At 46.0% G+C, this 15,716-nt stretch overlaps 1 protein-coding gene across 2 annotated transcripts in view; it reads right to left on the bottom strand.

Annotated features, from left to right (window-relative positions):
- Window positions 1-15,716, bottom strand: part of STAB2 (stabilin 2) — a 162,721-nt gene that overhangs the window by 26,617 nt on the left and 120,388 nt on the right. For both annotated transcript variants that reach the window (XM_060025489.1, XM_060025488.1), the window contains 12 exons: window positions 15,334-15,405; window positions 13,815-13,934; window positions 12,767-12,814; window positions 11,842-11,925; window positions 10,427-10,573; window positions 9,460-9,600; window positions 8,336-8,395; window positions 6,829-7,005; window positions 5,363-5,452; window positions 2,821-2,967; window positions 1,483-1,539; window positions 225-351 (listed from right to left, as the gene is read on the bottom strand). In XM_060025489.1, the coding sequence (XP_059881472.1) occupies window positions 225-351; window positions 1,483-1,539; window positions 2,821-2,967; window positions 5,363-5,452; window positions 6,829-7,005; window positions 8,336-8,395; window positions 9,460-9,600; window positions 10,427-10,573; window positions 11,842-11,925; window positions 12,767-12,814; window positions 13,815-13,934; window positions 15,334-15,405 (1,270 nt within the window). The remainder of the gene's footprint in view (window positions 1-224; window positions 352-1,482; window positions 1,540-2,820; window positions 2,968-5,362; window positions 5,453-6,828; window positions 7,006-8,335; window positions 8,396-9,459; window positions 9,601-10,426; window positions 10,574-11,841; window positions 11,926-12,766; window positions 12,815-13,814; window positions 13,935-15,333; window positions 15,406-15,716) is intronic.

Genomic DNA, 15,716 nt, shown 5'->3' with positions numbered 1-15,716 from the left:
CTGTAAAAACCAAATATGACAAGAAAAAAAAAAGGAGAAGGAAAGCTGCACAGCTCTTCAGAATAATTGCTTTTGGATCTTTTCTTAGCAGAATCATTAAGAGTGATATACTCCCCTGCTCCCCGTGCCCCCCCCCCCCCCGGTCCCCCATACAGTACTTTCAAATGCTCCACAGTGATTGTACAATCATTTCAGAATTGCGAGGCAGTAAGAGGCTCCCTTACCCTGACAGTCTGGCCAGAAGTAGCCCTTGCAGCACTTGGGGAGCTGTATCACCAGGGTGCACTGCTGCTTGCAGCCTTCCAGGTTCCTCCTGAAGGGCAAGTCGTACAGACACTTCCGCTTCTCACCCTAAAGGAAGAGATTGAACCATCCCTCCACCTTCCATCCCCTTGGGCTCTTGGGCTCTAGTCTGCCCCCAGTGGGGGAACCTGGGTACTGCCCAAGTAGAAAATGGGACTCAACGGTCATGAGCCCTGTACAGGGAATTCTCTTCTTAGGGGTGTAGCGAGACAGATGAATGGGGGAGGGGGCAGAGGTGGAGTCCACAGAAAGAAGATTTCTCCCCATCTTAACCCTTAGAGCTGTTTGCAAAAGGGGTGGTTGCCTGAGAAGGGAGTGGGAAAGAGGTGGTTTTCTATCAGGAGAGGGGTCTGTGGCCTGGCCCCAGGAACATCAGTAGAGAGGGTATGGGGTTACAGTTCATTTTGTAGGGGTGTTTCTGTGAGAGGGGTTACTGGTCGAGTAGAAAGAGCTTGGCTTTGGAGTAAGTACTAAAACTAATACTTAATGAGCACTTGCTATGTGCCAGGCTCTGTACCCACATTTAAAAACTTACTTTTCCTAATAATCACACACAGAACTGTTATTAGCTCCATTTTGCAGAGGCAAAAACATATAAAATGACTTGCCAAAGATTACCCACAAGAATTTGACCCCATAACTGTGGACCCCAAATTTCATTGGCTTAACCATTACTCTTACATTGCATGCTGGGCTCTAATCCTAGCTTTGCTCCTTACTAGCTGTGTGGCCTCGGGCTGATTGCTTATCCTCTCTGAGGCTCATCTGTTGTAAGTGGAGGTAATATATTTTTCTATAGGTATTATAATGGGGAATAGGGATAATGTCAAAATAAGGGGGCCAGCACAGAGCCGGGGACATGAATAGCAACCAACAAAATACAACTATTATTTTTATAATTATAATTATCTTTGCAACCCCTTCTAGGTCTGTAATCCCATGACTCTCCTAGACAGTTCTTAAAAGATGGATAGTGGGTTGACCGGCTGCCTGGGCTAAGAATGTTCATCTCTAATCCCACTGGCCTGATTGTTGAAAGAAAGACATAAAGTAATTACACACAGTTATAACACACTTGCAGATGCACACGCATGCACACTCATAGCTACCAGGAGACTGGGGTCTGATAGAGAAACAAACCTATCACTCTCCAAATGTTATCACTGTGTTCATAGTTACCTTTGGTTTAGTCCACCTGGGGCAGCTGGGAGTATGAACACAGCTCCCACAGTTCCCCTAGTACGCAAGAAAAGAAACACTTAAAAATCCAGAATATTGGGAAACACAAGGAATGCCCCAGGTTAATGCCTTGATTATGTGACTAAGAACTTAATTAATCTTAAGATTCTGGCTATGATCAAGAATATAAAAGCAAACACTCTGTAACTTTGCCATAGAGAATTCTGAAGGTATGTCATGGACCTCAATTCCTTAGTCTAGTTCTTTGAGGTAAAAATTCCCTGTTAGATGGCGGTGGACCAGGGCGGGGTCACACAGGCACACGGTATAGCAGCAGTGGGAAATGTGGATGCAGGTGTCAGTTCCATTATAAATCAGCTGTAATTGTTCTAGCTAATCACATTCTTTGATGCTTAGTCTTCTGATCTATAAAACAGGGATAATAATTCTTGTTGCTATTTGATTTTCAGGGGATTGATGGGTGAGGAAAAACGATTAACTGAAAAAACTGTCTGTATATATTTTGAAAGTGAAGAAATTAACTGGTTTTTCATCTCCTACTCTGGCTGACTGTTATCCTGGTAATTTGGGATATTTATTGAATGATTACAAGTTGCCCGGTACAGAAATCAACTGGTGACAGACTTTGCCATGTGAGTCACTTCACCTCTTTGAGACTCAATTTACAAGTTTGCATAATAGAGTAGATGATAACTGCTTCTACTATTGGATAGAGGTAAGATGAGCACTGAGCCAAACAGTAGGCTCAACGGTCAATAAATGGCACTGGGTGGATGAATGTGTGTGAGATGTACACATGCCTCATACAGTGCAGGACCCGGGACGGAAGTTCAGCCAGTGTTAATGAATGAGCGAATGAATGGAGGGATGGTGGCATGTATTAGATCGAACCGTATGAAACTGCCACTTTTGTCGTCATACCCTGTCAGGTACGGCACTTCTCATGGTTTGTTCTGGCAGAGGCTCAAAAAGTGCTTGTAGAATGGTTAAGGGAATGACTGAATGGGTGGGTGGGCTTGAAAATGGCTGGTAGAACAGTGGCACACAGTTGGTTCCCAACAACTGTTTCCTTAATGGCAGGGGGATGGATGGATGGGTGTGTGGGTGGATAAATGAGCACGGGCCAGGCTTGTACGGGACTAAGTAGACGTTGTTGATTCTGAATCTGAAGAGCACCGTCATGTGGCGCTCTGATCCCTTGGGTCCTGTGTTCACTGGGGACCAGCCCTCTGTGGCTTCACAGCAGGGTCCCACAACCCATGAGGGCTGTTCCTTGGCCCAAGGTTCCCTTACTACAGTAGTGCTTTTAGGACTGACCGAGACATCGAACGTGGTAAAAGTGTCACAGTGGCCCCCCAGGGTGGGGTCGATCAGTAGACAGTCAATGCCGTAGGCCACGCCCAGGTCAAATAAGAGCTCCCGCTGCACAATTCTGCACATTTGGCCATTCAGGAAGAGCTCGCCCTGTGACAGAGGGAGAGAGAGCAGGGGAACAGTCAACAATCCTCAGACTTCTCCTCTTCCCAGGCCATGGAATGTGGCCAGCACCTGCTAGAGTCACAAAGAACCGATACGTATGGACGGCCAACATCTTTATCTCAGACGCGCAGTACGTATTACATCCGAGTACTGTCCTTCGTGCTTTACCTGTGCAAATTCTTTCAATCCTGACAACATCCCGAGGATGTGGCTACTCTTGCTGGTATCCCCATTCACGGATGAAGAAACTGAGGCAGGGAGTGGTTAGATAACTCGCGAAGGTGACGCAGTCGGTAAGTGGTGGTGCAGGTGTTCACGCCCAGGCTGGCAGCCTCAGCCCACACCCCTGGCCACTCGGCAACACTGCCTCTACCAAAGTAGAAACGCTGGCAGTGGGGGTAACAGGGTGGGGTAGGGATGGCCTGGCCGTGGCCCAGGATAAACCTGGTTGACATGGCCACTTCGCGTGCAGTTACCCGGTTTTCATATTTAGTGCCAGCACCTAGCAGAGCTACCGGTACAACTTCCTTTCCAAAATATACACTGACGGGCTTTACCCTTTTAATGATAACAACTTTTTCACGTATACTAGGCATTGTCTAAACTGTGCTCTAGATACATGATTTTGTTTAATGCTTGCAACAGTCCTCAGGCTTTCTTTCCTAAGGTCCACCCAGCTAGTAAATTGATGGATATATTTCCCTCCCAGGAAGCAAATGCTTTTAGAAAGTTCCACGAAAAGAAAAAGATAAATCTCTCTCTAGTGTTTGATGGGTTGTACACTGTGTAACTCAGTGGAAAGGACACTGGAAAACTGCAGTTGAGTCCCCCCACTTCTACTTATACATTGTGTGAACAAGTCCCTGAACTTTCCTGAGGTTTAATTGTTTTTACCAGATAAATAGGATTAATGATTCCATTGCATAGAGTTGTTATAAAGTTCCAACTAAATAGTACTCTGGGGACTTCCCTGGTGGTCCAGTGGTAAAGAATCCGCCTTCCAATGCAGGGGACGCAGATTCCATCCCTGGTCAGGGAACTAAGATTCCACATGCCGTGGAGCAACTAAGCCCGTGTGCCACAACTACTGAGCTCGCTTGCCTCAACTAGAGAGCCTGCGTGCTGCAAACTACAGAGCCCATGCGCTCTGGAACCCACACACCACAACTAGAGAAGAGAAAACCCGCACGCCACAACTAGAGAGAAGCCCGCGTACCAAAACGAAGAGCCCGCGTGCCGCAACGAAAGATCCCGTGTGCTGCAACTAAGACCTGATGCAGCCAAAAATCTAAATAAAAAATAAAAAAAAAAATAGTACTCTGAGTACAAAGTGCCTGAAAGTTCTATTAGCACTCAGGATGAGCAGTGAACATTCTTCTTCTTTGATAAATGTCCAGTTTGGTCTATGGAGACAGTATAGTTGATCTCAAGAGAGTACGTACATTAGGATAACTTTCCAGAAGTTGGGATGTAAAGATGCTAACACTCTTCACATTCGGTAACAAATTCAATGCAATTCCAATCCAATCACCAAAGGGATTCTGGCTTGTCAGAAGATGTAAACAGAATGTTATCTGGGACTTCTCAGAAGGCTCCTTGAAGGTCATCAACTCAGCTTGGAGCTGCATCCCTTTTGCCCTTTCTCCTTTCTACTGCCTGGAAAGTGGACATGATGGCTGGAGCTCCAACAGTTATGTTGGGCCTTGAGGTGACTGTGAGGCTGGAAACATGGGCTGCAGAGCAGGAAGACAGAAGGAGCTCCCCCAGCGAGCTATCGTACTAGCTCTGGATTGGCTGCTTCCAGATTTTTTTTTTATAAGAGAGAGAAACCCTTACATATTTAAGCCACTGCCATTTTGCATTAAATAAAAGATAGAGGATGTAGCTACTATTATCCCATCAGACCCATTCATCACATGGAATTACAGGAAGGTAATATTGTTAAGGAGCTAGCCAAGGAAGGTGAAAATTGCAAATTTTCTCTTTGTTGGCCTATCTAGGTAGATGTAACCCAGAGCTGGCTCTGACATGCTCTGAGAGGGCTGGAGGGGAAGCTGCAGTAGGGCTGGGAAGGAAGGAAAAGGAATGACGGTGTACTTTCTTGCTTCAGAGAAGCGTCTCACACTGGAAAATAAATCTTCCCCCCAAATCAACCAAAAGCTGCTCTCTGCAAGTGTCAAGGGAGGCTCCCTGACACCTGGTGAGGGCTTGGGCTGGCCAGGACTTATCAGGTTTTTCATATCCACTTACTCAGGGGAGATAGCCCTGAAGGCAGTGAGAGAAAAGAGCTTGCTGTCAACGCGGGAAAAAATGAAGAACTCCTGGAAGGGGCAGTGGTTGGAGAATGCACTCCCAACTTCCACTGGGTGACGATACTCACGATGTCACTGCCAGCTCCGCACTTCACACTCAGCTCGGAACCTTGCAGGGTCTTCCAGGTAGCAGACCTGGGGAGATCTACTGCCAAAACCTGTAGGAGTGATGATGCCACATTAACACCCCAAATCTGGGCTGAAGAATGGCCCCAAGGAGCTTCCCCAACAAACCGAATTCAGACACAATTTTTCTAAGAGTTCTAATAATTCCAGCTTTAAAATGACAGTAGATATAATCAAATGCAAGAATAAGTGTGGGCTCTCTAGGAAGTTGGACATTTTTTCTGTGGGGAAAGTCTCCTCCAGCTGGTTTCAATCAGCCTTCCATCCCCATCTATGCTCGGGAGTCCATGGAAGATGCTGCGTTGGTGTATGAAGCCCGTGGCAGGATCGGAGTTAGGGAGATGGCATAGGGCGCTGTGATGGGTTAAATTGTGTCCCCTCAAAAGTTTTACTGAAGTCTTGGTCCCCATTACCTCAAAATGTGACCTTGCTTGGAAATAAGATCATTGCAGATGTAATTAGTTGAGATGAGGTCATACCAGAGTAGAGTGGACCCTTAATCCAATATGACTGGTGCCTTTTTAAGAAGAGAGGAGAGTGCTATGTGAAGACACAGAAACACACAGGGAGAAGATAGAGAGCCATGTGGCAACAGGGCCAGAGACTGGAGGGACGCACTACAAGGCAGTGTTGCCAAGGACGTCTGGCAACCACCAGAAGCTAAGAGAGAGGCAGGGAGCAGACCCTCCCCCAGAGCTTTCAGCAGGAACAGCCTTGTCAACACCGTGATTTCAGACCTCTGGCCTCCAGAGCTCTGAGGGAATACATTTCTGTTGTTTCAAGCCACCCAGTGTGTGGTAATTGGTTATGGCAGCCCTAGGAAACTACTACAGGTCCTACGAATTCACCAGAGGGAGGGCATTTGGCCTTCCTGGATTAGATGTCTCATTCCTGGAGGGAAACAGGGTCCCGGCTGAGGACCCAAAGAGACAGGGTTTTAGCAAGAGCTGCCATGTTCCCACAAGATCCTGCTTCCCTGATCACAGAGGATAGGCTCAGGAGCCAACAGCTGGCCACAGCTGGATGAATCAGACCTTTGGCTAGAAACTCTGGAATTGGGAGAGATAGAGTCATTCTGGGAGAAACTTGGGGACTGTCGTCAACGGCCACTTTGCCATGTGAACTAGGGCAGGGAGGAAGCTGGTCTGCAGTACAAGAGGGGAGGGATGCTCTTGGGTGTTGGTTAAAGTTGGGACAAAAACAGTGGCCAGTGGGAGAAACAGAACGAGATGTGCTACACTGCAGGGGTCAATTCACCACAGGCAGTCAGAGGAGGACACAGTGGGGCAGGGGATGCTCAGGCCACCTTCGCACCATGGAGGCGGGGGCGGGAGATGCACGGACAATTCCTGGATTTGATCACCCCAGGGGCACCCCTGCAACTCCCGTCTGTGTGAAAACAAAATACCTTGGAATCTCGGATCACGTGGAACTTCAAATATTCCTTCAACTTGTCCTTGTTGTCTTGGTTGAACAGGAAGTCCTGTTGTTCAGGGGGCAGGGCTTGGAGGGCTTGGTCGCTGGGCCAGAAGAGAGTGACCGGGGTGTGGATAGGGTCAGTGATGACATTCAGCAAGCCCGAGTCCTGAAACGCAGGGAGCTGGTCACATGCGCAGCAGAGCCCAGCCAAGAGGCACAGGCTCTCCTTGAGGACCAGAGCCAGCCAGCCCGGGGTCCCCTCCGTGCCTGCCCTGGGGCTTCTGGGGACTCTGGCTGGTCCCTAAAACTAGGGGCTCATCAGACTCCAGTCATCCTGACCTTCATTTTCTTAGAAAGTAAAACAGAAAGTCAAATTCTGGGCTTTTGTTAATAGGGAAACACTTTAGCAAGTATCTCTCCTTCTCTCTTTTTTTGCCACTACTCTCGTCCAAATATTTTAATTTCTGGAAGACCCACTTGGCACTTTTCTCATATTTCATTAAAAAAAAGTAAAACCTATGCAATATTCAGATACTCCTGTATATTTAGAAGATTTCTAGATCACACAGAGTCAAAAAAAGTACTTGCCAGATGAATGGGTAAGAATCATTTTGAGAACCTTCTCTAGCAGGGGTGCAGCATACATTTTTCTTCTTATAATTTTCCCAACAACACTATGAAGTAGGCTTTATTATTCCCTTTTTTTGAGCCCCAGAGAATCTTGCTACCTTGCAATAAAAGCCTGTGTTCAAGCAGACCTGATGTCCAGGTATGGGGGGTAGTATAAGGTTTAGGGGCTGGGTGGGTGGGCAAAGATACTGGTCTGTAACACTTCTGGAGAGTCTCATTAAGAACACCTTCAAATCTCCATTTCTAAAAAGCTCCCAGAGAACCCGAGCCCCAGGCCATTTTGGAAATCACTGGTCTACACCAGGTTTGTTGACTGCACCATGGGAGCCCCAGCGTTCTTAGAGCCCTCCTGGGACTGCTGGGGTTAGGTGGCGGAGAGGGGTCTTGGAGAACCCCGCTCCTTCCTGATTCTCCTCCGAAATCTTTGAACAAGAAGTTTCTCTACTCAATTCGTGGGAGTCACCTCTGAAGTCAGAAAAATGTGGTTTGAAATGTCATTTCTGCCCGTCTCATCAGCACAGACTTCCCATCTCTGTGTCTCAGTTTCCCCATCTTGGTAACAGGGGTGATAATTCCAGATGTGAAGCACCTATTTCAGGAAGGGGCACATCCTAATTCCTTTCCCTTGCTCTAGCCTCAAATACCTCAATTTCTAACTCAGCCAGGGAACAAACCCTACAACATTTGGGGAATGGAGTGGCAGAGAATGACTTTGTTCTTCAGAAAAGTAGGACTTTCCCAAAGATCCCACAACAGCTGGCTAGTGCCGCAGACAAAAACCACACAACAAACAAAAAACCCTCCAAACACCAAGCCTCTTTAGGTAGGTTATATCCCCTGAGGTAACTTTCCTGCTAGGTTTTTACCTGTATCAAGTTGCTAAATTTGATGTAGCCATGGTTTATTGCCACTGTTGTAAGATTTTGCTGCAAAGATAATAAGAATGGGAATGAAACTTTTCTGCCTACAGTTCACAAAGCACTTTAACAAAAGCTCAACTGAATAAAACGAGGGGAAGATAGTGTGGCAGGTACTGTAGGTTGGCTCGTCAGCACCCACCCCAGCTCCACTGTACCCATGCCTTCCTGCTTTACAGAGGCTGGATGGCCAAACACTGCATTTTCCCAGACTGCCTTGCAGCTAGAGTCCCATATGTGATATGGGATACCCCAGGTGGAGGTGCTTGTGCAAGACTTAGAGGTGAAAAGAAACAACATAAGGTGGTGGTGGCTGCTAGCAGGAATATCAGATCTTCTGACGAGCACAGGGTGGAGGCATCTGGTATCCGGACTCTCATGTCCTAGTGATGAGGCTGGAGACAGGTGGCATGGGCGTAGCTGGTATAGGACAGCCCTACGATGAAGTCAGGTGTCCTCCCTTTGTAGGTGTCCCTGGGCTGCTTTGTTCCCAGCTGTGTAGCATCTGAATTAGGCTCTTTGGTTTTCTAAGAGATTTGGTGATATACTTAATATCTTTAGAAACTCTTCTTTATTTAAGTGAGATATAGTGGGTTCTGCTGTCTGCAACGAAGAACCCAATACTAATAAATAACAAAAAAGTTGAAATTGTCTTTTCTGTCAATTGAGAAGACGTTTTACTCCTGGTTCAGTTTTAGTGGTATCTGTCTATCTACCTACCTATCACCTATCTATCTATCTATCATCTATCAATCACCTGTCATCTGTCTCTCTCATACATCATCATCATCAACCATCTATGTAATTTCTCCATCTTCCAAATCTACACAAGACCACCTGCCCTTGTGGACACTAAAGAAAAACTTATAAAATCCATTCACTTATTTAAAATAGCCTTTTGCCTATTTACTTCTTACTAAGAATGGTATTTATGAGGTTTTTAATAGTAGCTTGAGATTGAAGCAGCAAAATTAAAACGTCTTGAAACAATGCCTCAGAATCAGAACTGAGGTAATAAATGATGAGTATTGTGAGTCATTCCACGCTGAGAGCCTGACAATGAGTTCACCCACCAGAATCCTTCCAGAGGCATCTTTAGGGGTGACAAGCAAGTTTTGGGGAGATAGCAACTTGTCTATGATGTGGATGATTCCGTTGGTACTGATGATATCACTGGATATGATCTTAGCTTTATTATTTATCAACACTGTGTCCTGAAATCAATCAAAAAAGAAAAAAAAAAGGAAATGAGCACGAGGAGAAACAGACACAAAATCACTTTTTTCAAAACGTTTCACGAACATGTTACATCATCGTGAAAGTGAATACTTACGTAGAGCCGTGGGAAAAATCTGAAGATACAAATTACTTGAGCACATTTTTTATTATGATTATATTAAAACAAACTGAGACAAGAATGTAATGTTCACCTGGAGAAGTTAATAGCAAATAACCAAAACAGTCACTTCACTGTGATTCTCAGATATGAAATAAAAAGCAGATCAAAATTGGCTTCTCTTTCACATGTGTTCTCTACACCACCAGCCCCCCTGCTGACCCCACTACACACTTTTTTCCCTTTGTAATGGATTCCACAGCCACCATTCCTTTCTCTTTGTGGGAGGGAAGGGATCAGCAGGGTCAAATGCTTTGAACAAAAGCTTTCATCCCTCTCCAGCTTCTGACCAGTGCTACCAAAAGCAGATCTCTTGACCACCTGAGGCTGCCTTGCCTCTGAGTTTCAATTCCAGCTCTTGCTGTGTGACCTTGGAAAAGTTGCTTAACCTCTCTAAGCTCAGTTTCCTAATATGTAAATTGGGGAAAATAGTAGTGTTTTCATGATGGGAAATCCCCTACATGATGGGATTATTTTGAGGATTAAATCAGTTAGTACACATAAGATACTTAGGGTAGTACCTGACATATAGCAATCACTCCACATGCGTTAGTTGTTGTTATTATTCCTCTTACTACCCTAAGGAAGAGGGAAGAGAGAGGGCCCAAGGAAAATGGGCACCTTCCAGAGGTGGCCTCTCTTACCTGAGAGACGGAGATGACAATTGACTCCCCTTGGAGGGAAGTAGCATTGGGGGTCAATTTCAGGTTTTCCAGAAGCAACTGGTGGCAGGCGATCACATGGTACCGAAGAACCTGGGGCATCAGGCCCTGTTTGTCCCAGTCCTTAATCTGCCGTAGGATCAGAGGGTTCCAGCCAGAGTCAGAAGCCTTCTGCTCCAACTTTCCCTTTCGCTGTCCTCTCCTCCAGACTCTCCCCCGTACCTCTGTCCCCACCCAGACCCCGGGAAGTCGGCAGTCGGGGTTGGCTTGTAGTCAGGGTTACGGTAGAGATTATTCAGGCAAGAGGGAGAAGGCAGCCCTAGTTCCTTTCCTGCTTCCATTGTAGAATCTCAGAGTAAAAGGGAACTTGGAGTTCCTCTGGTCCAGCATTTCACAGCACATGTGCCAAGGACCCCGAGTCCCGTGAGATGCTACTTGAAAAACAAGTGCTCTTGTGAAGAAATGCCGGGTAATACCACATAGTACAGCTCCCTGTTGCGGAGATGCCTGGGCCAGATTTACACCGTTAGGATGGAGAAGCCCACCATGCTTCGTCATTCGTAAATCAAACGACAAACAATATTAACCATAAAGTCAGGGTGATAATAAAGCCCACGAGGTTATCATCGTTTCATGATAACTCTTTGGTGCTTAAAAAAAATCAAATGTCAAATTTTTTTCAAAAACTATTTCTGTGTCCCTGCTTCACTGGTGTCCAAAATGTATGCATACAGAAGCAGTGTGGTCGGGAATGCAGGTTCTAGAGTCATGTCTGAGTCCTTGCTCCACATTTTGCTAGTCGTGTGACCTGGGGAAAGTTACTTCTCTCAATGTCCTCAACTGTTAAACGGGGATGATAATAGCATTCAGCTTACTGTGTTGTCATGAAGACTGTCATGAGTTAACCTATGCCAGGTACTAGAAACAGTGTCTGGCACAATCAATAAATGTTTGCTACATTATTATATATTAATAGGTAATCCAGCATGAAGAGTCCAAGTGAATGTTAAACAGTAAAGGCTCTGATAAGTCCTGCAAGAAAAGAACCTATTTATATCCCATTAATATAGCATTTCTTTTCATTCCTTTTTTTTTTTCGGGGGTGGTGGTGGTCGCTGGGAGCTTTGAATTATTAAGAATTGTTGGTCTTTTCTAACCTCCTACCCTATTCAGGAATGTCCTTTAGAAAGTCTCTGGCCAGTGGTTACCCCAAATCCACTTGAATGCTTCCCCTGAGAGGGGTCCTTACACTGAGAGGCAGCCCCTTCCATTACTGGTCAGCTCCAGCCGATCCTAGATCTACTGTCCAGAAATGTCTTCAGTGTTGTCTCCAGGGTAATGCCCAGAGACTGTTCCAATCTCAAACCTCTTTCACCTGTCTCTAGCTTCATGCTTACCTGGGGTTCCTCGTCAAAGGCTGCAGATAAAGGTGCCAGAACAGTGAAGGGGCCAGGACCAACCAGGTCTCGCACAGAATGCTCCTGTAGGAAGGAAGGTGGGGGCCACGTGCCATGTACTTAACATAAGTACAGGCAGGGGCTCAAACAACTAGCAGAGAGTACATGATGGCAGAGGGGAGAGAAAACTGGATAGGGAGACCAGTGTTTTATTTAGTCTTAGATTCAGAGTCATTCAGATTCTTAGACGTTGAAATAATGTTTATTTTTATCTGGGTATAAAAATAACATATGCTGACTGTATTAAAGATTTGAAAATACAGTATAAAGAAGAAAATAACTACCCATAATCCCACCATCTAGAAGGATCTCTGTTATTTCCAGATAATTTTTTCCAGTGTCTTTTCCACATACTAAATGTTTTCTGTTTGGGATAACAATACAAATGTAAGCAGTAAGATGACTTACTGTTCTAACTGTCTTCTTGCCAATGCTAAGATCCTACGGTTACTTATATTTTCTTCTAGGTTTTATGATTTTACTCTTCTAGATTTTTATTCTTTATTCTTCAATATATCTGGAATGTATTCTGATGTAAGAGGTGCAGAAAGATCTAACTTAATACTTTCACCGGGAGAATTAGCCAATTGCCCCAGTAATGCTTCTTGTCTCCACAGGTATGATGGCAGTTTTTTTTTATAAACTACATTCTCACGTGTGCAGTGGGCTAGTGCAACATTTATTCCACTCTTTTATGCTGCCCACCTGGGGCCTGAGAAGTTCACAAATGACCAACACAGAGCCTATTCCAGAAATGCAGTTTCCCAGATTTATTCTAGTCTCACCTACTCTGGAGGTTACAGATTTATCCCATATCTGGCTTGAGACCCAACTCTTCCAGTTAGACAGACACACACATTCTTACCAGCAACTGGAAGTAATACTGGGATGTTTTGGGGTTCTTGGGAAGCTCCTGGAAACAAAGACAAGGAAGGTTCACTTAACATCTGTGAATTACATACCAGAATGTCATTGGAGGACAAATTCTGTAAGATTGAGAGTATCTACCATCATTTCAACTGGAAATCTGCCTCATCTATAGGCTCACGGTCGATGTCCAGAACGACTCATTTTTAAAAGTTTAATATTAAAAAACTCAGTTATAGGTTTATGGCAGATTTAGTTTCTTTATCAACAAGAATATTTGATCAGCCAGAATGCTCTAGTCCCTCTTTAAACCAAATAACAGGATGTTCACGTTGTAATAGGTAGAACTTTACAAGTATCCCAAGGCTTCACCCTCTCCGCCCGAGGGTGTTCACACACACACTCCAACAACAATTCACATTACGGCGATGCCTCTGAGGTACCGTGTGCTCTGTGCCCACTACACACGTTATCTCATTGAAATCTTATAACAACCTGCTGGGGCTGGTGCCATTGTTATCTTCTTTTACACGTTAGAAAACGGATACACAAAGAGGTGATATAATCTGCCCAAAGCCACATTATTGACCGGCAGAGCTGAATTCAAACCCAGGTGTTTCTGACTCTAGACCTGTTGATCTGAATCACTGAATTCCCACTGCGAGAGAAAATTTCTTTTCATTGTCCATTTATATGAAAATAGTCTTTTGTATTTTATAGTTTTTTTTTTTTTTTTTTTTTTGCGGTATGCGGGCCTCTCACTGTTGTGGTCTCTCCTGTTGCGGAGCACAGGCTCCGGATGCGCAGGCTCAGTGGCCATGGCTCACGGGCCCAGCCGCTCCGTGGCATGTGGGATCTTCCCAGACCGGGGCACGAACCCGTGTCCCCTGCATCGGCAGGCGGACTCTCAACCACTGCGCCACCAGGGAAGCCCTGTATTTTATAGTTTTATATGTAACAAAACTCCTGCACCCTCCTTAGCTCCCTGGATTCTTGGCACGGGGAGGAAGGTGGAGTTTACTCTATGGAAACATGCCTCGTGTTACCTGATGGATGTTGCCACGGCAGGTAAGCCCATCCCCAATGTAGTTAGGTTTGCAAGTACAAGTCCTTTCGTCTTCTCCGGTGTGATTGCAGACAGCAAATTCACTACAGCCGCCATTTTTCTGGTAGAATTTCCAAGGAGTGGGGGATAGGAATGAGACCAGTTAGTTGGCCAGCTCTGCCAATGTTCACGCAGCGATTCTGTATTGAAATTTACTTTTCGTCTCACTCTGTAACTGACCGGCTTGCCTTAGTTGCCCTTTTCCTGAACTTGCCTTCCAACTCTCTACAGTTATAAGGGCCATCCCACTCCCGCAGCCTCACACAGGCACACCTTCTGTTACTGTACTTCGCAGATAATGTGGTTTTTACAAATTGGAGGTTTGTGGCGATGTCAGATGATGGTTAGCAAGTTTTAGCAATGATATATTTTTAAATTAAGGTATGTACCTTGTTTATTTATTTTAACTCCTAATGTCTTTTGTTTTTAACTGAAGTATAGTTGGTTTACATACATTGGTCTTTTAGACATAATGTTATCGCACACTTAATAGACTTCAGTATAGTGTAAATATAACTTTTATATGTATTGGGAAACCAAACATTTTTGTGACTTGCTTTATTGCGACGTTCATTTTATTTTGGTGGTCTGGAACCGAACCCGCAATATCTCTGAGGTATGCCCATATCTCAGGATGGCAGCCCCTCCCAGCAGATCTCCAGCCCTGAATAGCTCAGCCCAGAGCTGCCAAATGGGAAATTTCTCAGCACCTGGGGGTTAACTAGAAAGGCAGCAAGCATGTTGGATACTTCTCAGCTTTAGGCTGAACTCTAATCCATCATAGCAAAGGGAAAAGTCATCAGCTGGAAGGCAGTCAGTATGAAACAGGCCAGCACGGGGGACAGTAGGGACCTTGACTGGAGAGGAAGGGCTTTAATTACGGGCTGTCTGTGCTGTACTCACGCCCACAGCAGGAGGCTCTCAGGTGGGCAGTGACATGAACGAGGAAGGAAGGTGTATGAACTGGGCACCACGCGCCACGAGAAGTGGTCAAGGGTGTGGCCTCTGAGTCAGACAGGCGTGCGCTCAAGTTCTGGCTGTGCTGGGCGCTCGCTCTGTGAGCTGGGGCAGAGACCTCTGTTCTTCCTGCTCTGCGGTGGGTTGAATCGTGGCCCCCTGCAAAGCTATGTCCACGGCCTAAGCCCTGGTATCTGTGAATGTGACCTTGTTTAGAAAAGGAGTCTTTGCAGATGCAGTGGAGGATCTCGAGATGAGATCGTCCTAGATTAACCAGGGGGTCTTAAGACCACAAGCGTCCTCACTAGAAGAGGAGACACAGACACAGAGGGGAAGCCACGTGAAGATGGAGGCAGAGACTGGAGTTTCTCCAACACTGCAACTGGGACACGAGGGAGAAATGGCCCAGAAGCAGCTCTGACGGGGCCCACCTCAATGCCCCGCCCCTAGACGCGGAGAAGGGGGCACCGCAGGCCAGACCTCGGTGGGGGGGCCGTACTCACGGTTAAGCAGACGTTGATGAGTGTGCAGACCTTCCCATCTCCAGTGTATTTTGACAAACAGTTACAGGCGGCCTGTCCAGGAGGAAGGGGAAATGGGTCATTTCACAGAGAGGTTCTGCTGGCTGTCAGCACTTGTCATCATCCAGTTTCTGACGTATGCAATTTCCTGCTCGTTCACAACATGACATGGACTGAGGGAGGCACAGCCTGGGTCCCCGAGCCTCCAGCTTCCCCGCCTGAGTCTTCTCACCCCTCGACCTCTCCCCTCCTTTGTGCTGGAGCCCTCACATTTCCCCACGTCCCCAAACCTGCTCCCGCGGAAGGCGCCGCAAGGGGCACAGTGTTGGGGAATACGTGGCTGACAGAGGCCTTAACACCGTGAT

The sequence above is a fragment of the Delphinus delphis genome, chromosome 11 (assembly GCF_949987515.2).
Source record: "Delphinus delphis chromosome 11, mDelDel1.2, whole genome shotgun sequence".
Lineage (NCBI taxonomy): Eukaryota > Metazoa > Chordata > Mammalia > Artiodactyla > Delphinidae > Delphinus > Delphinus delphis.
This window is presented reverse-complemented; position numbering and strand designations above follow the sequence as displayed.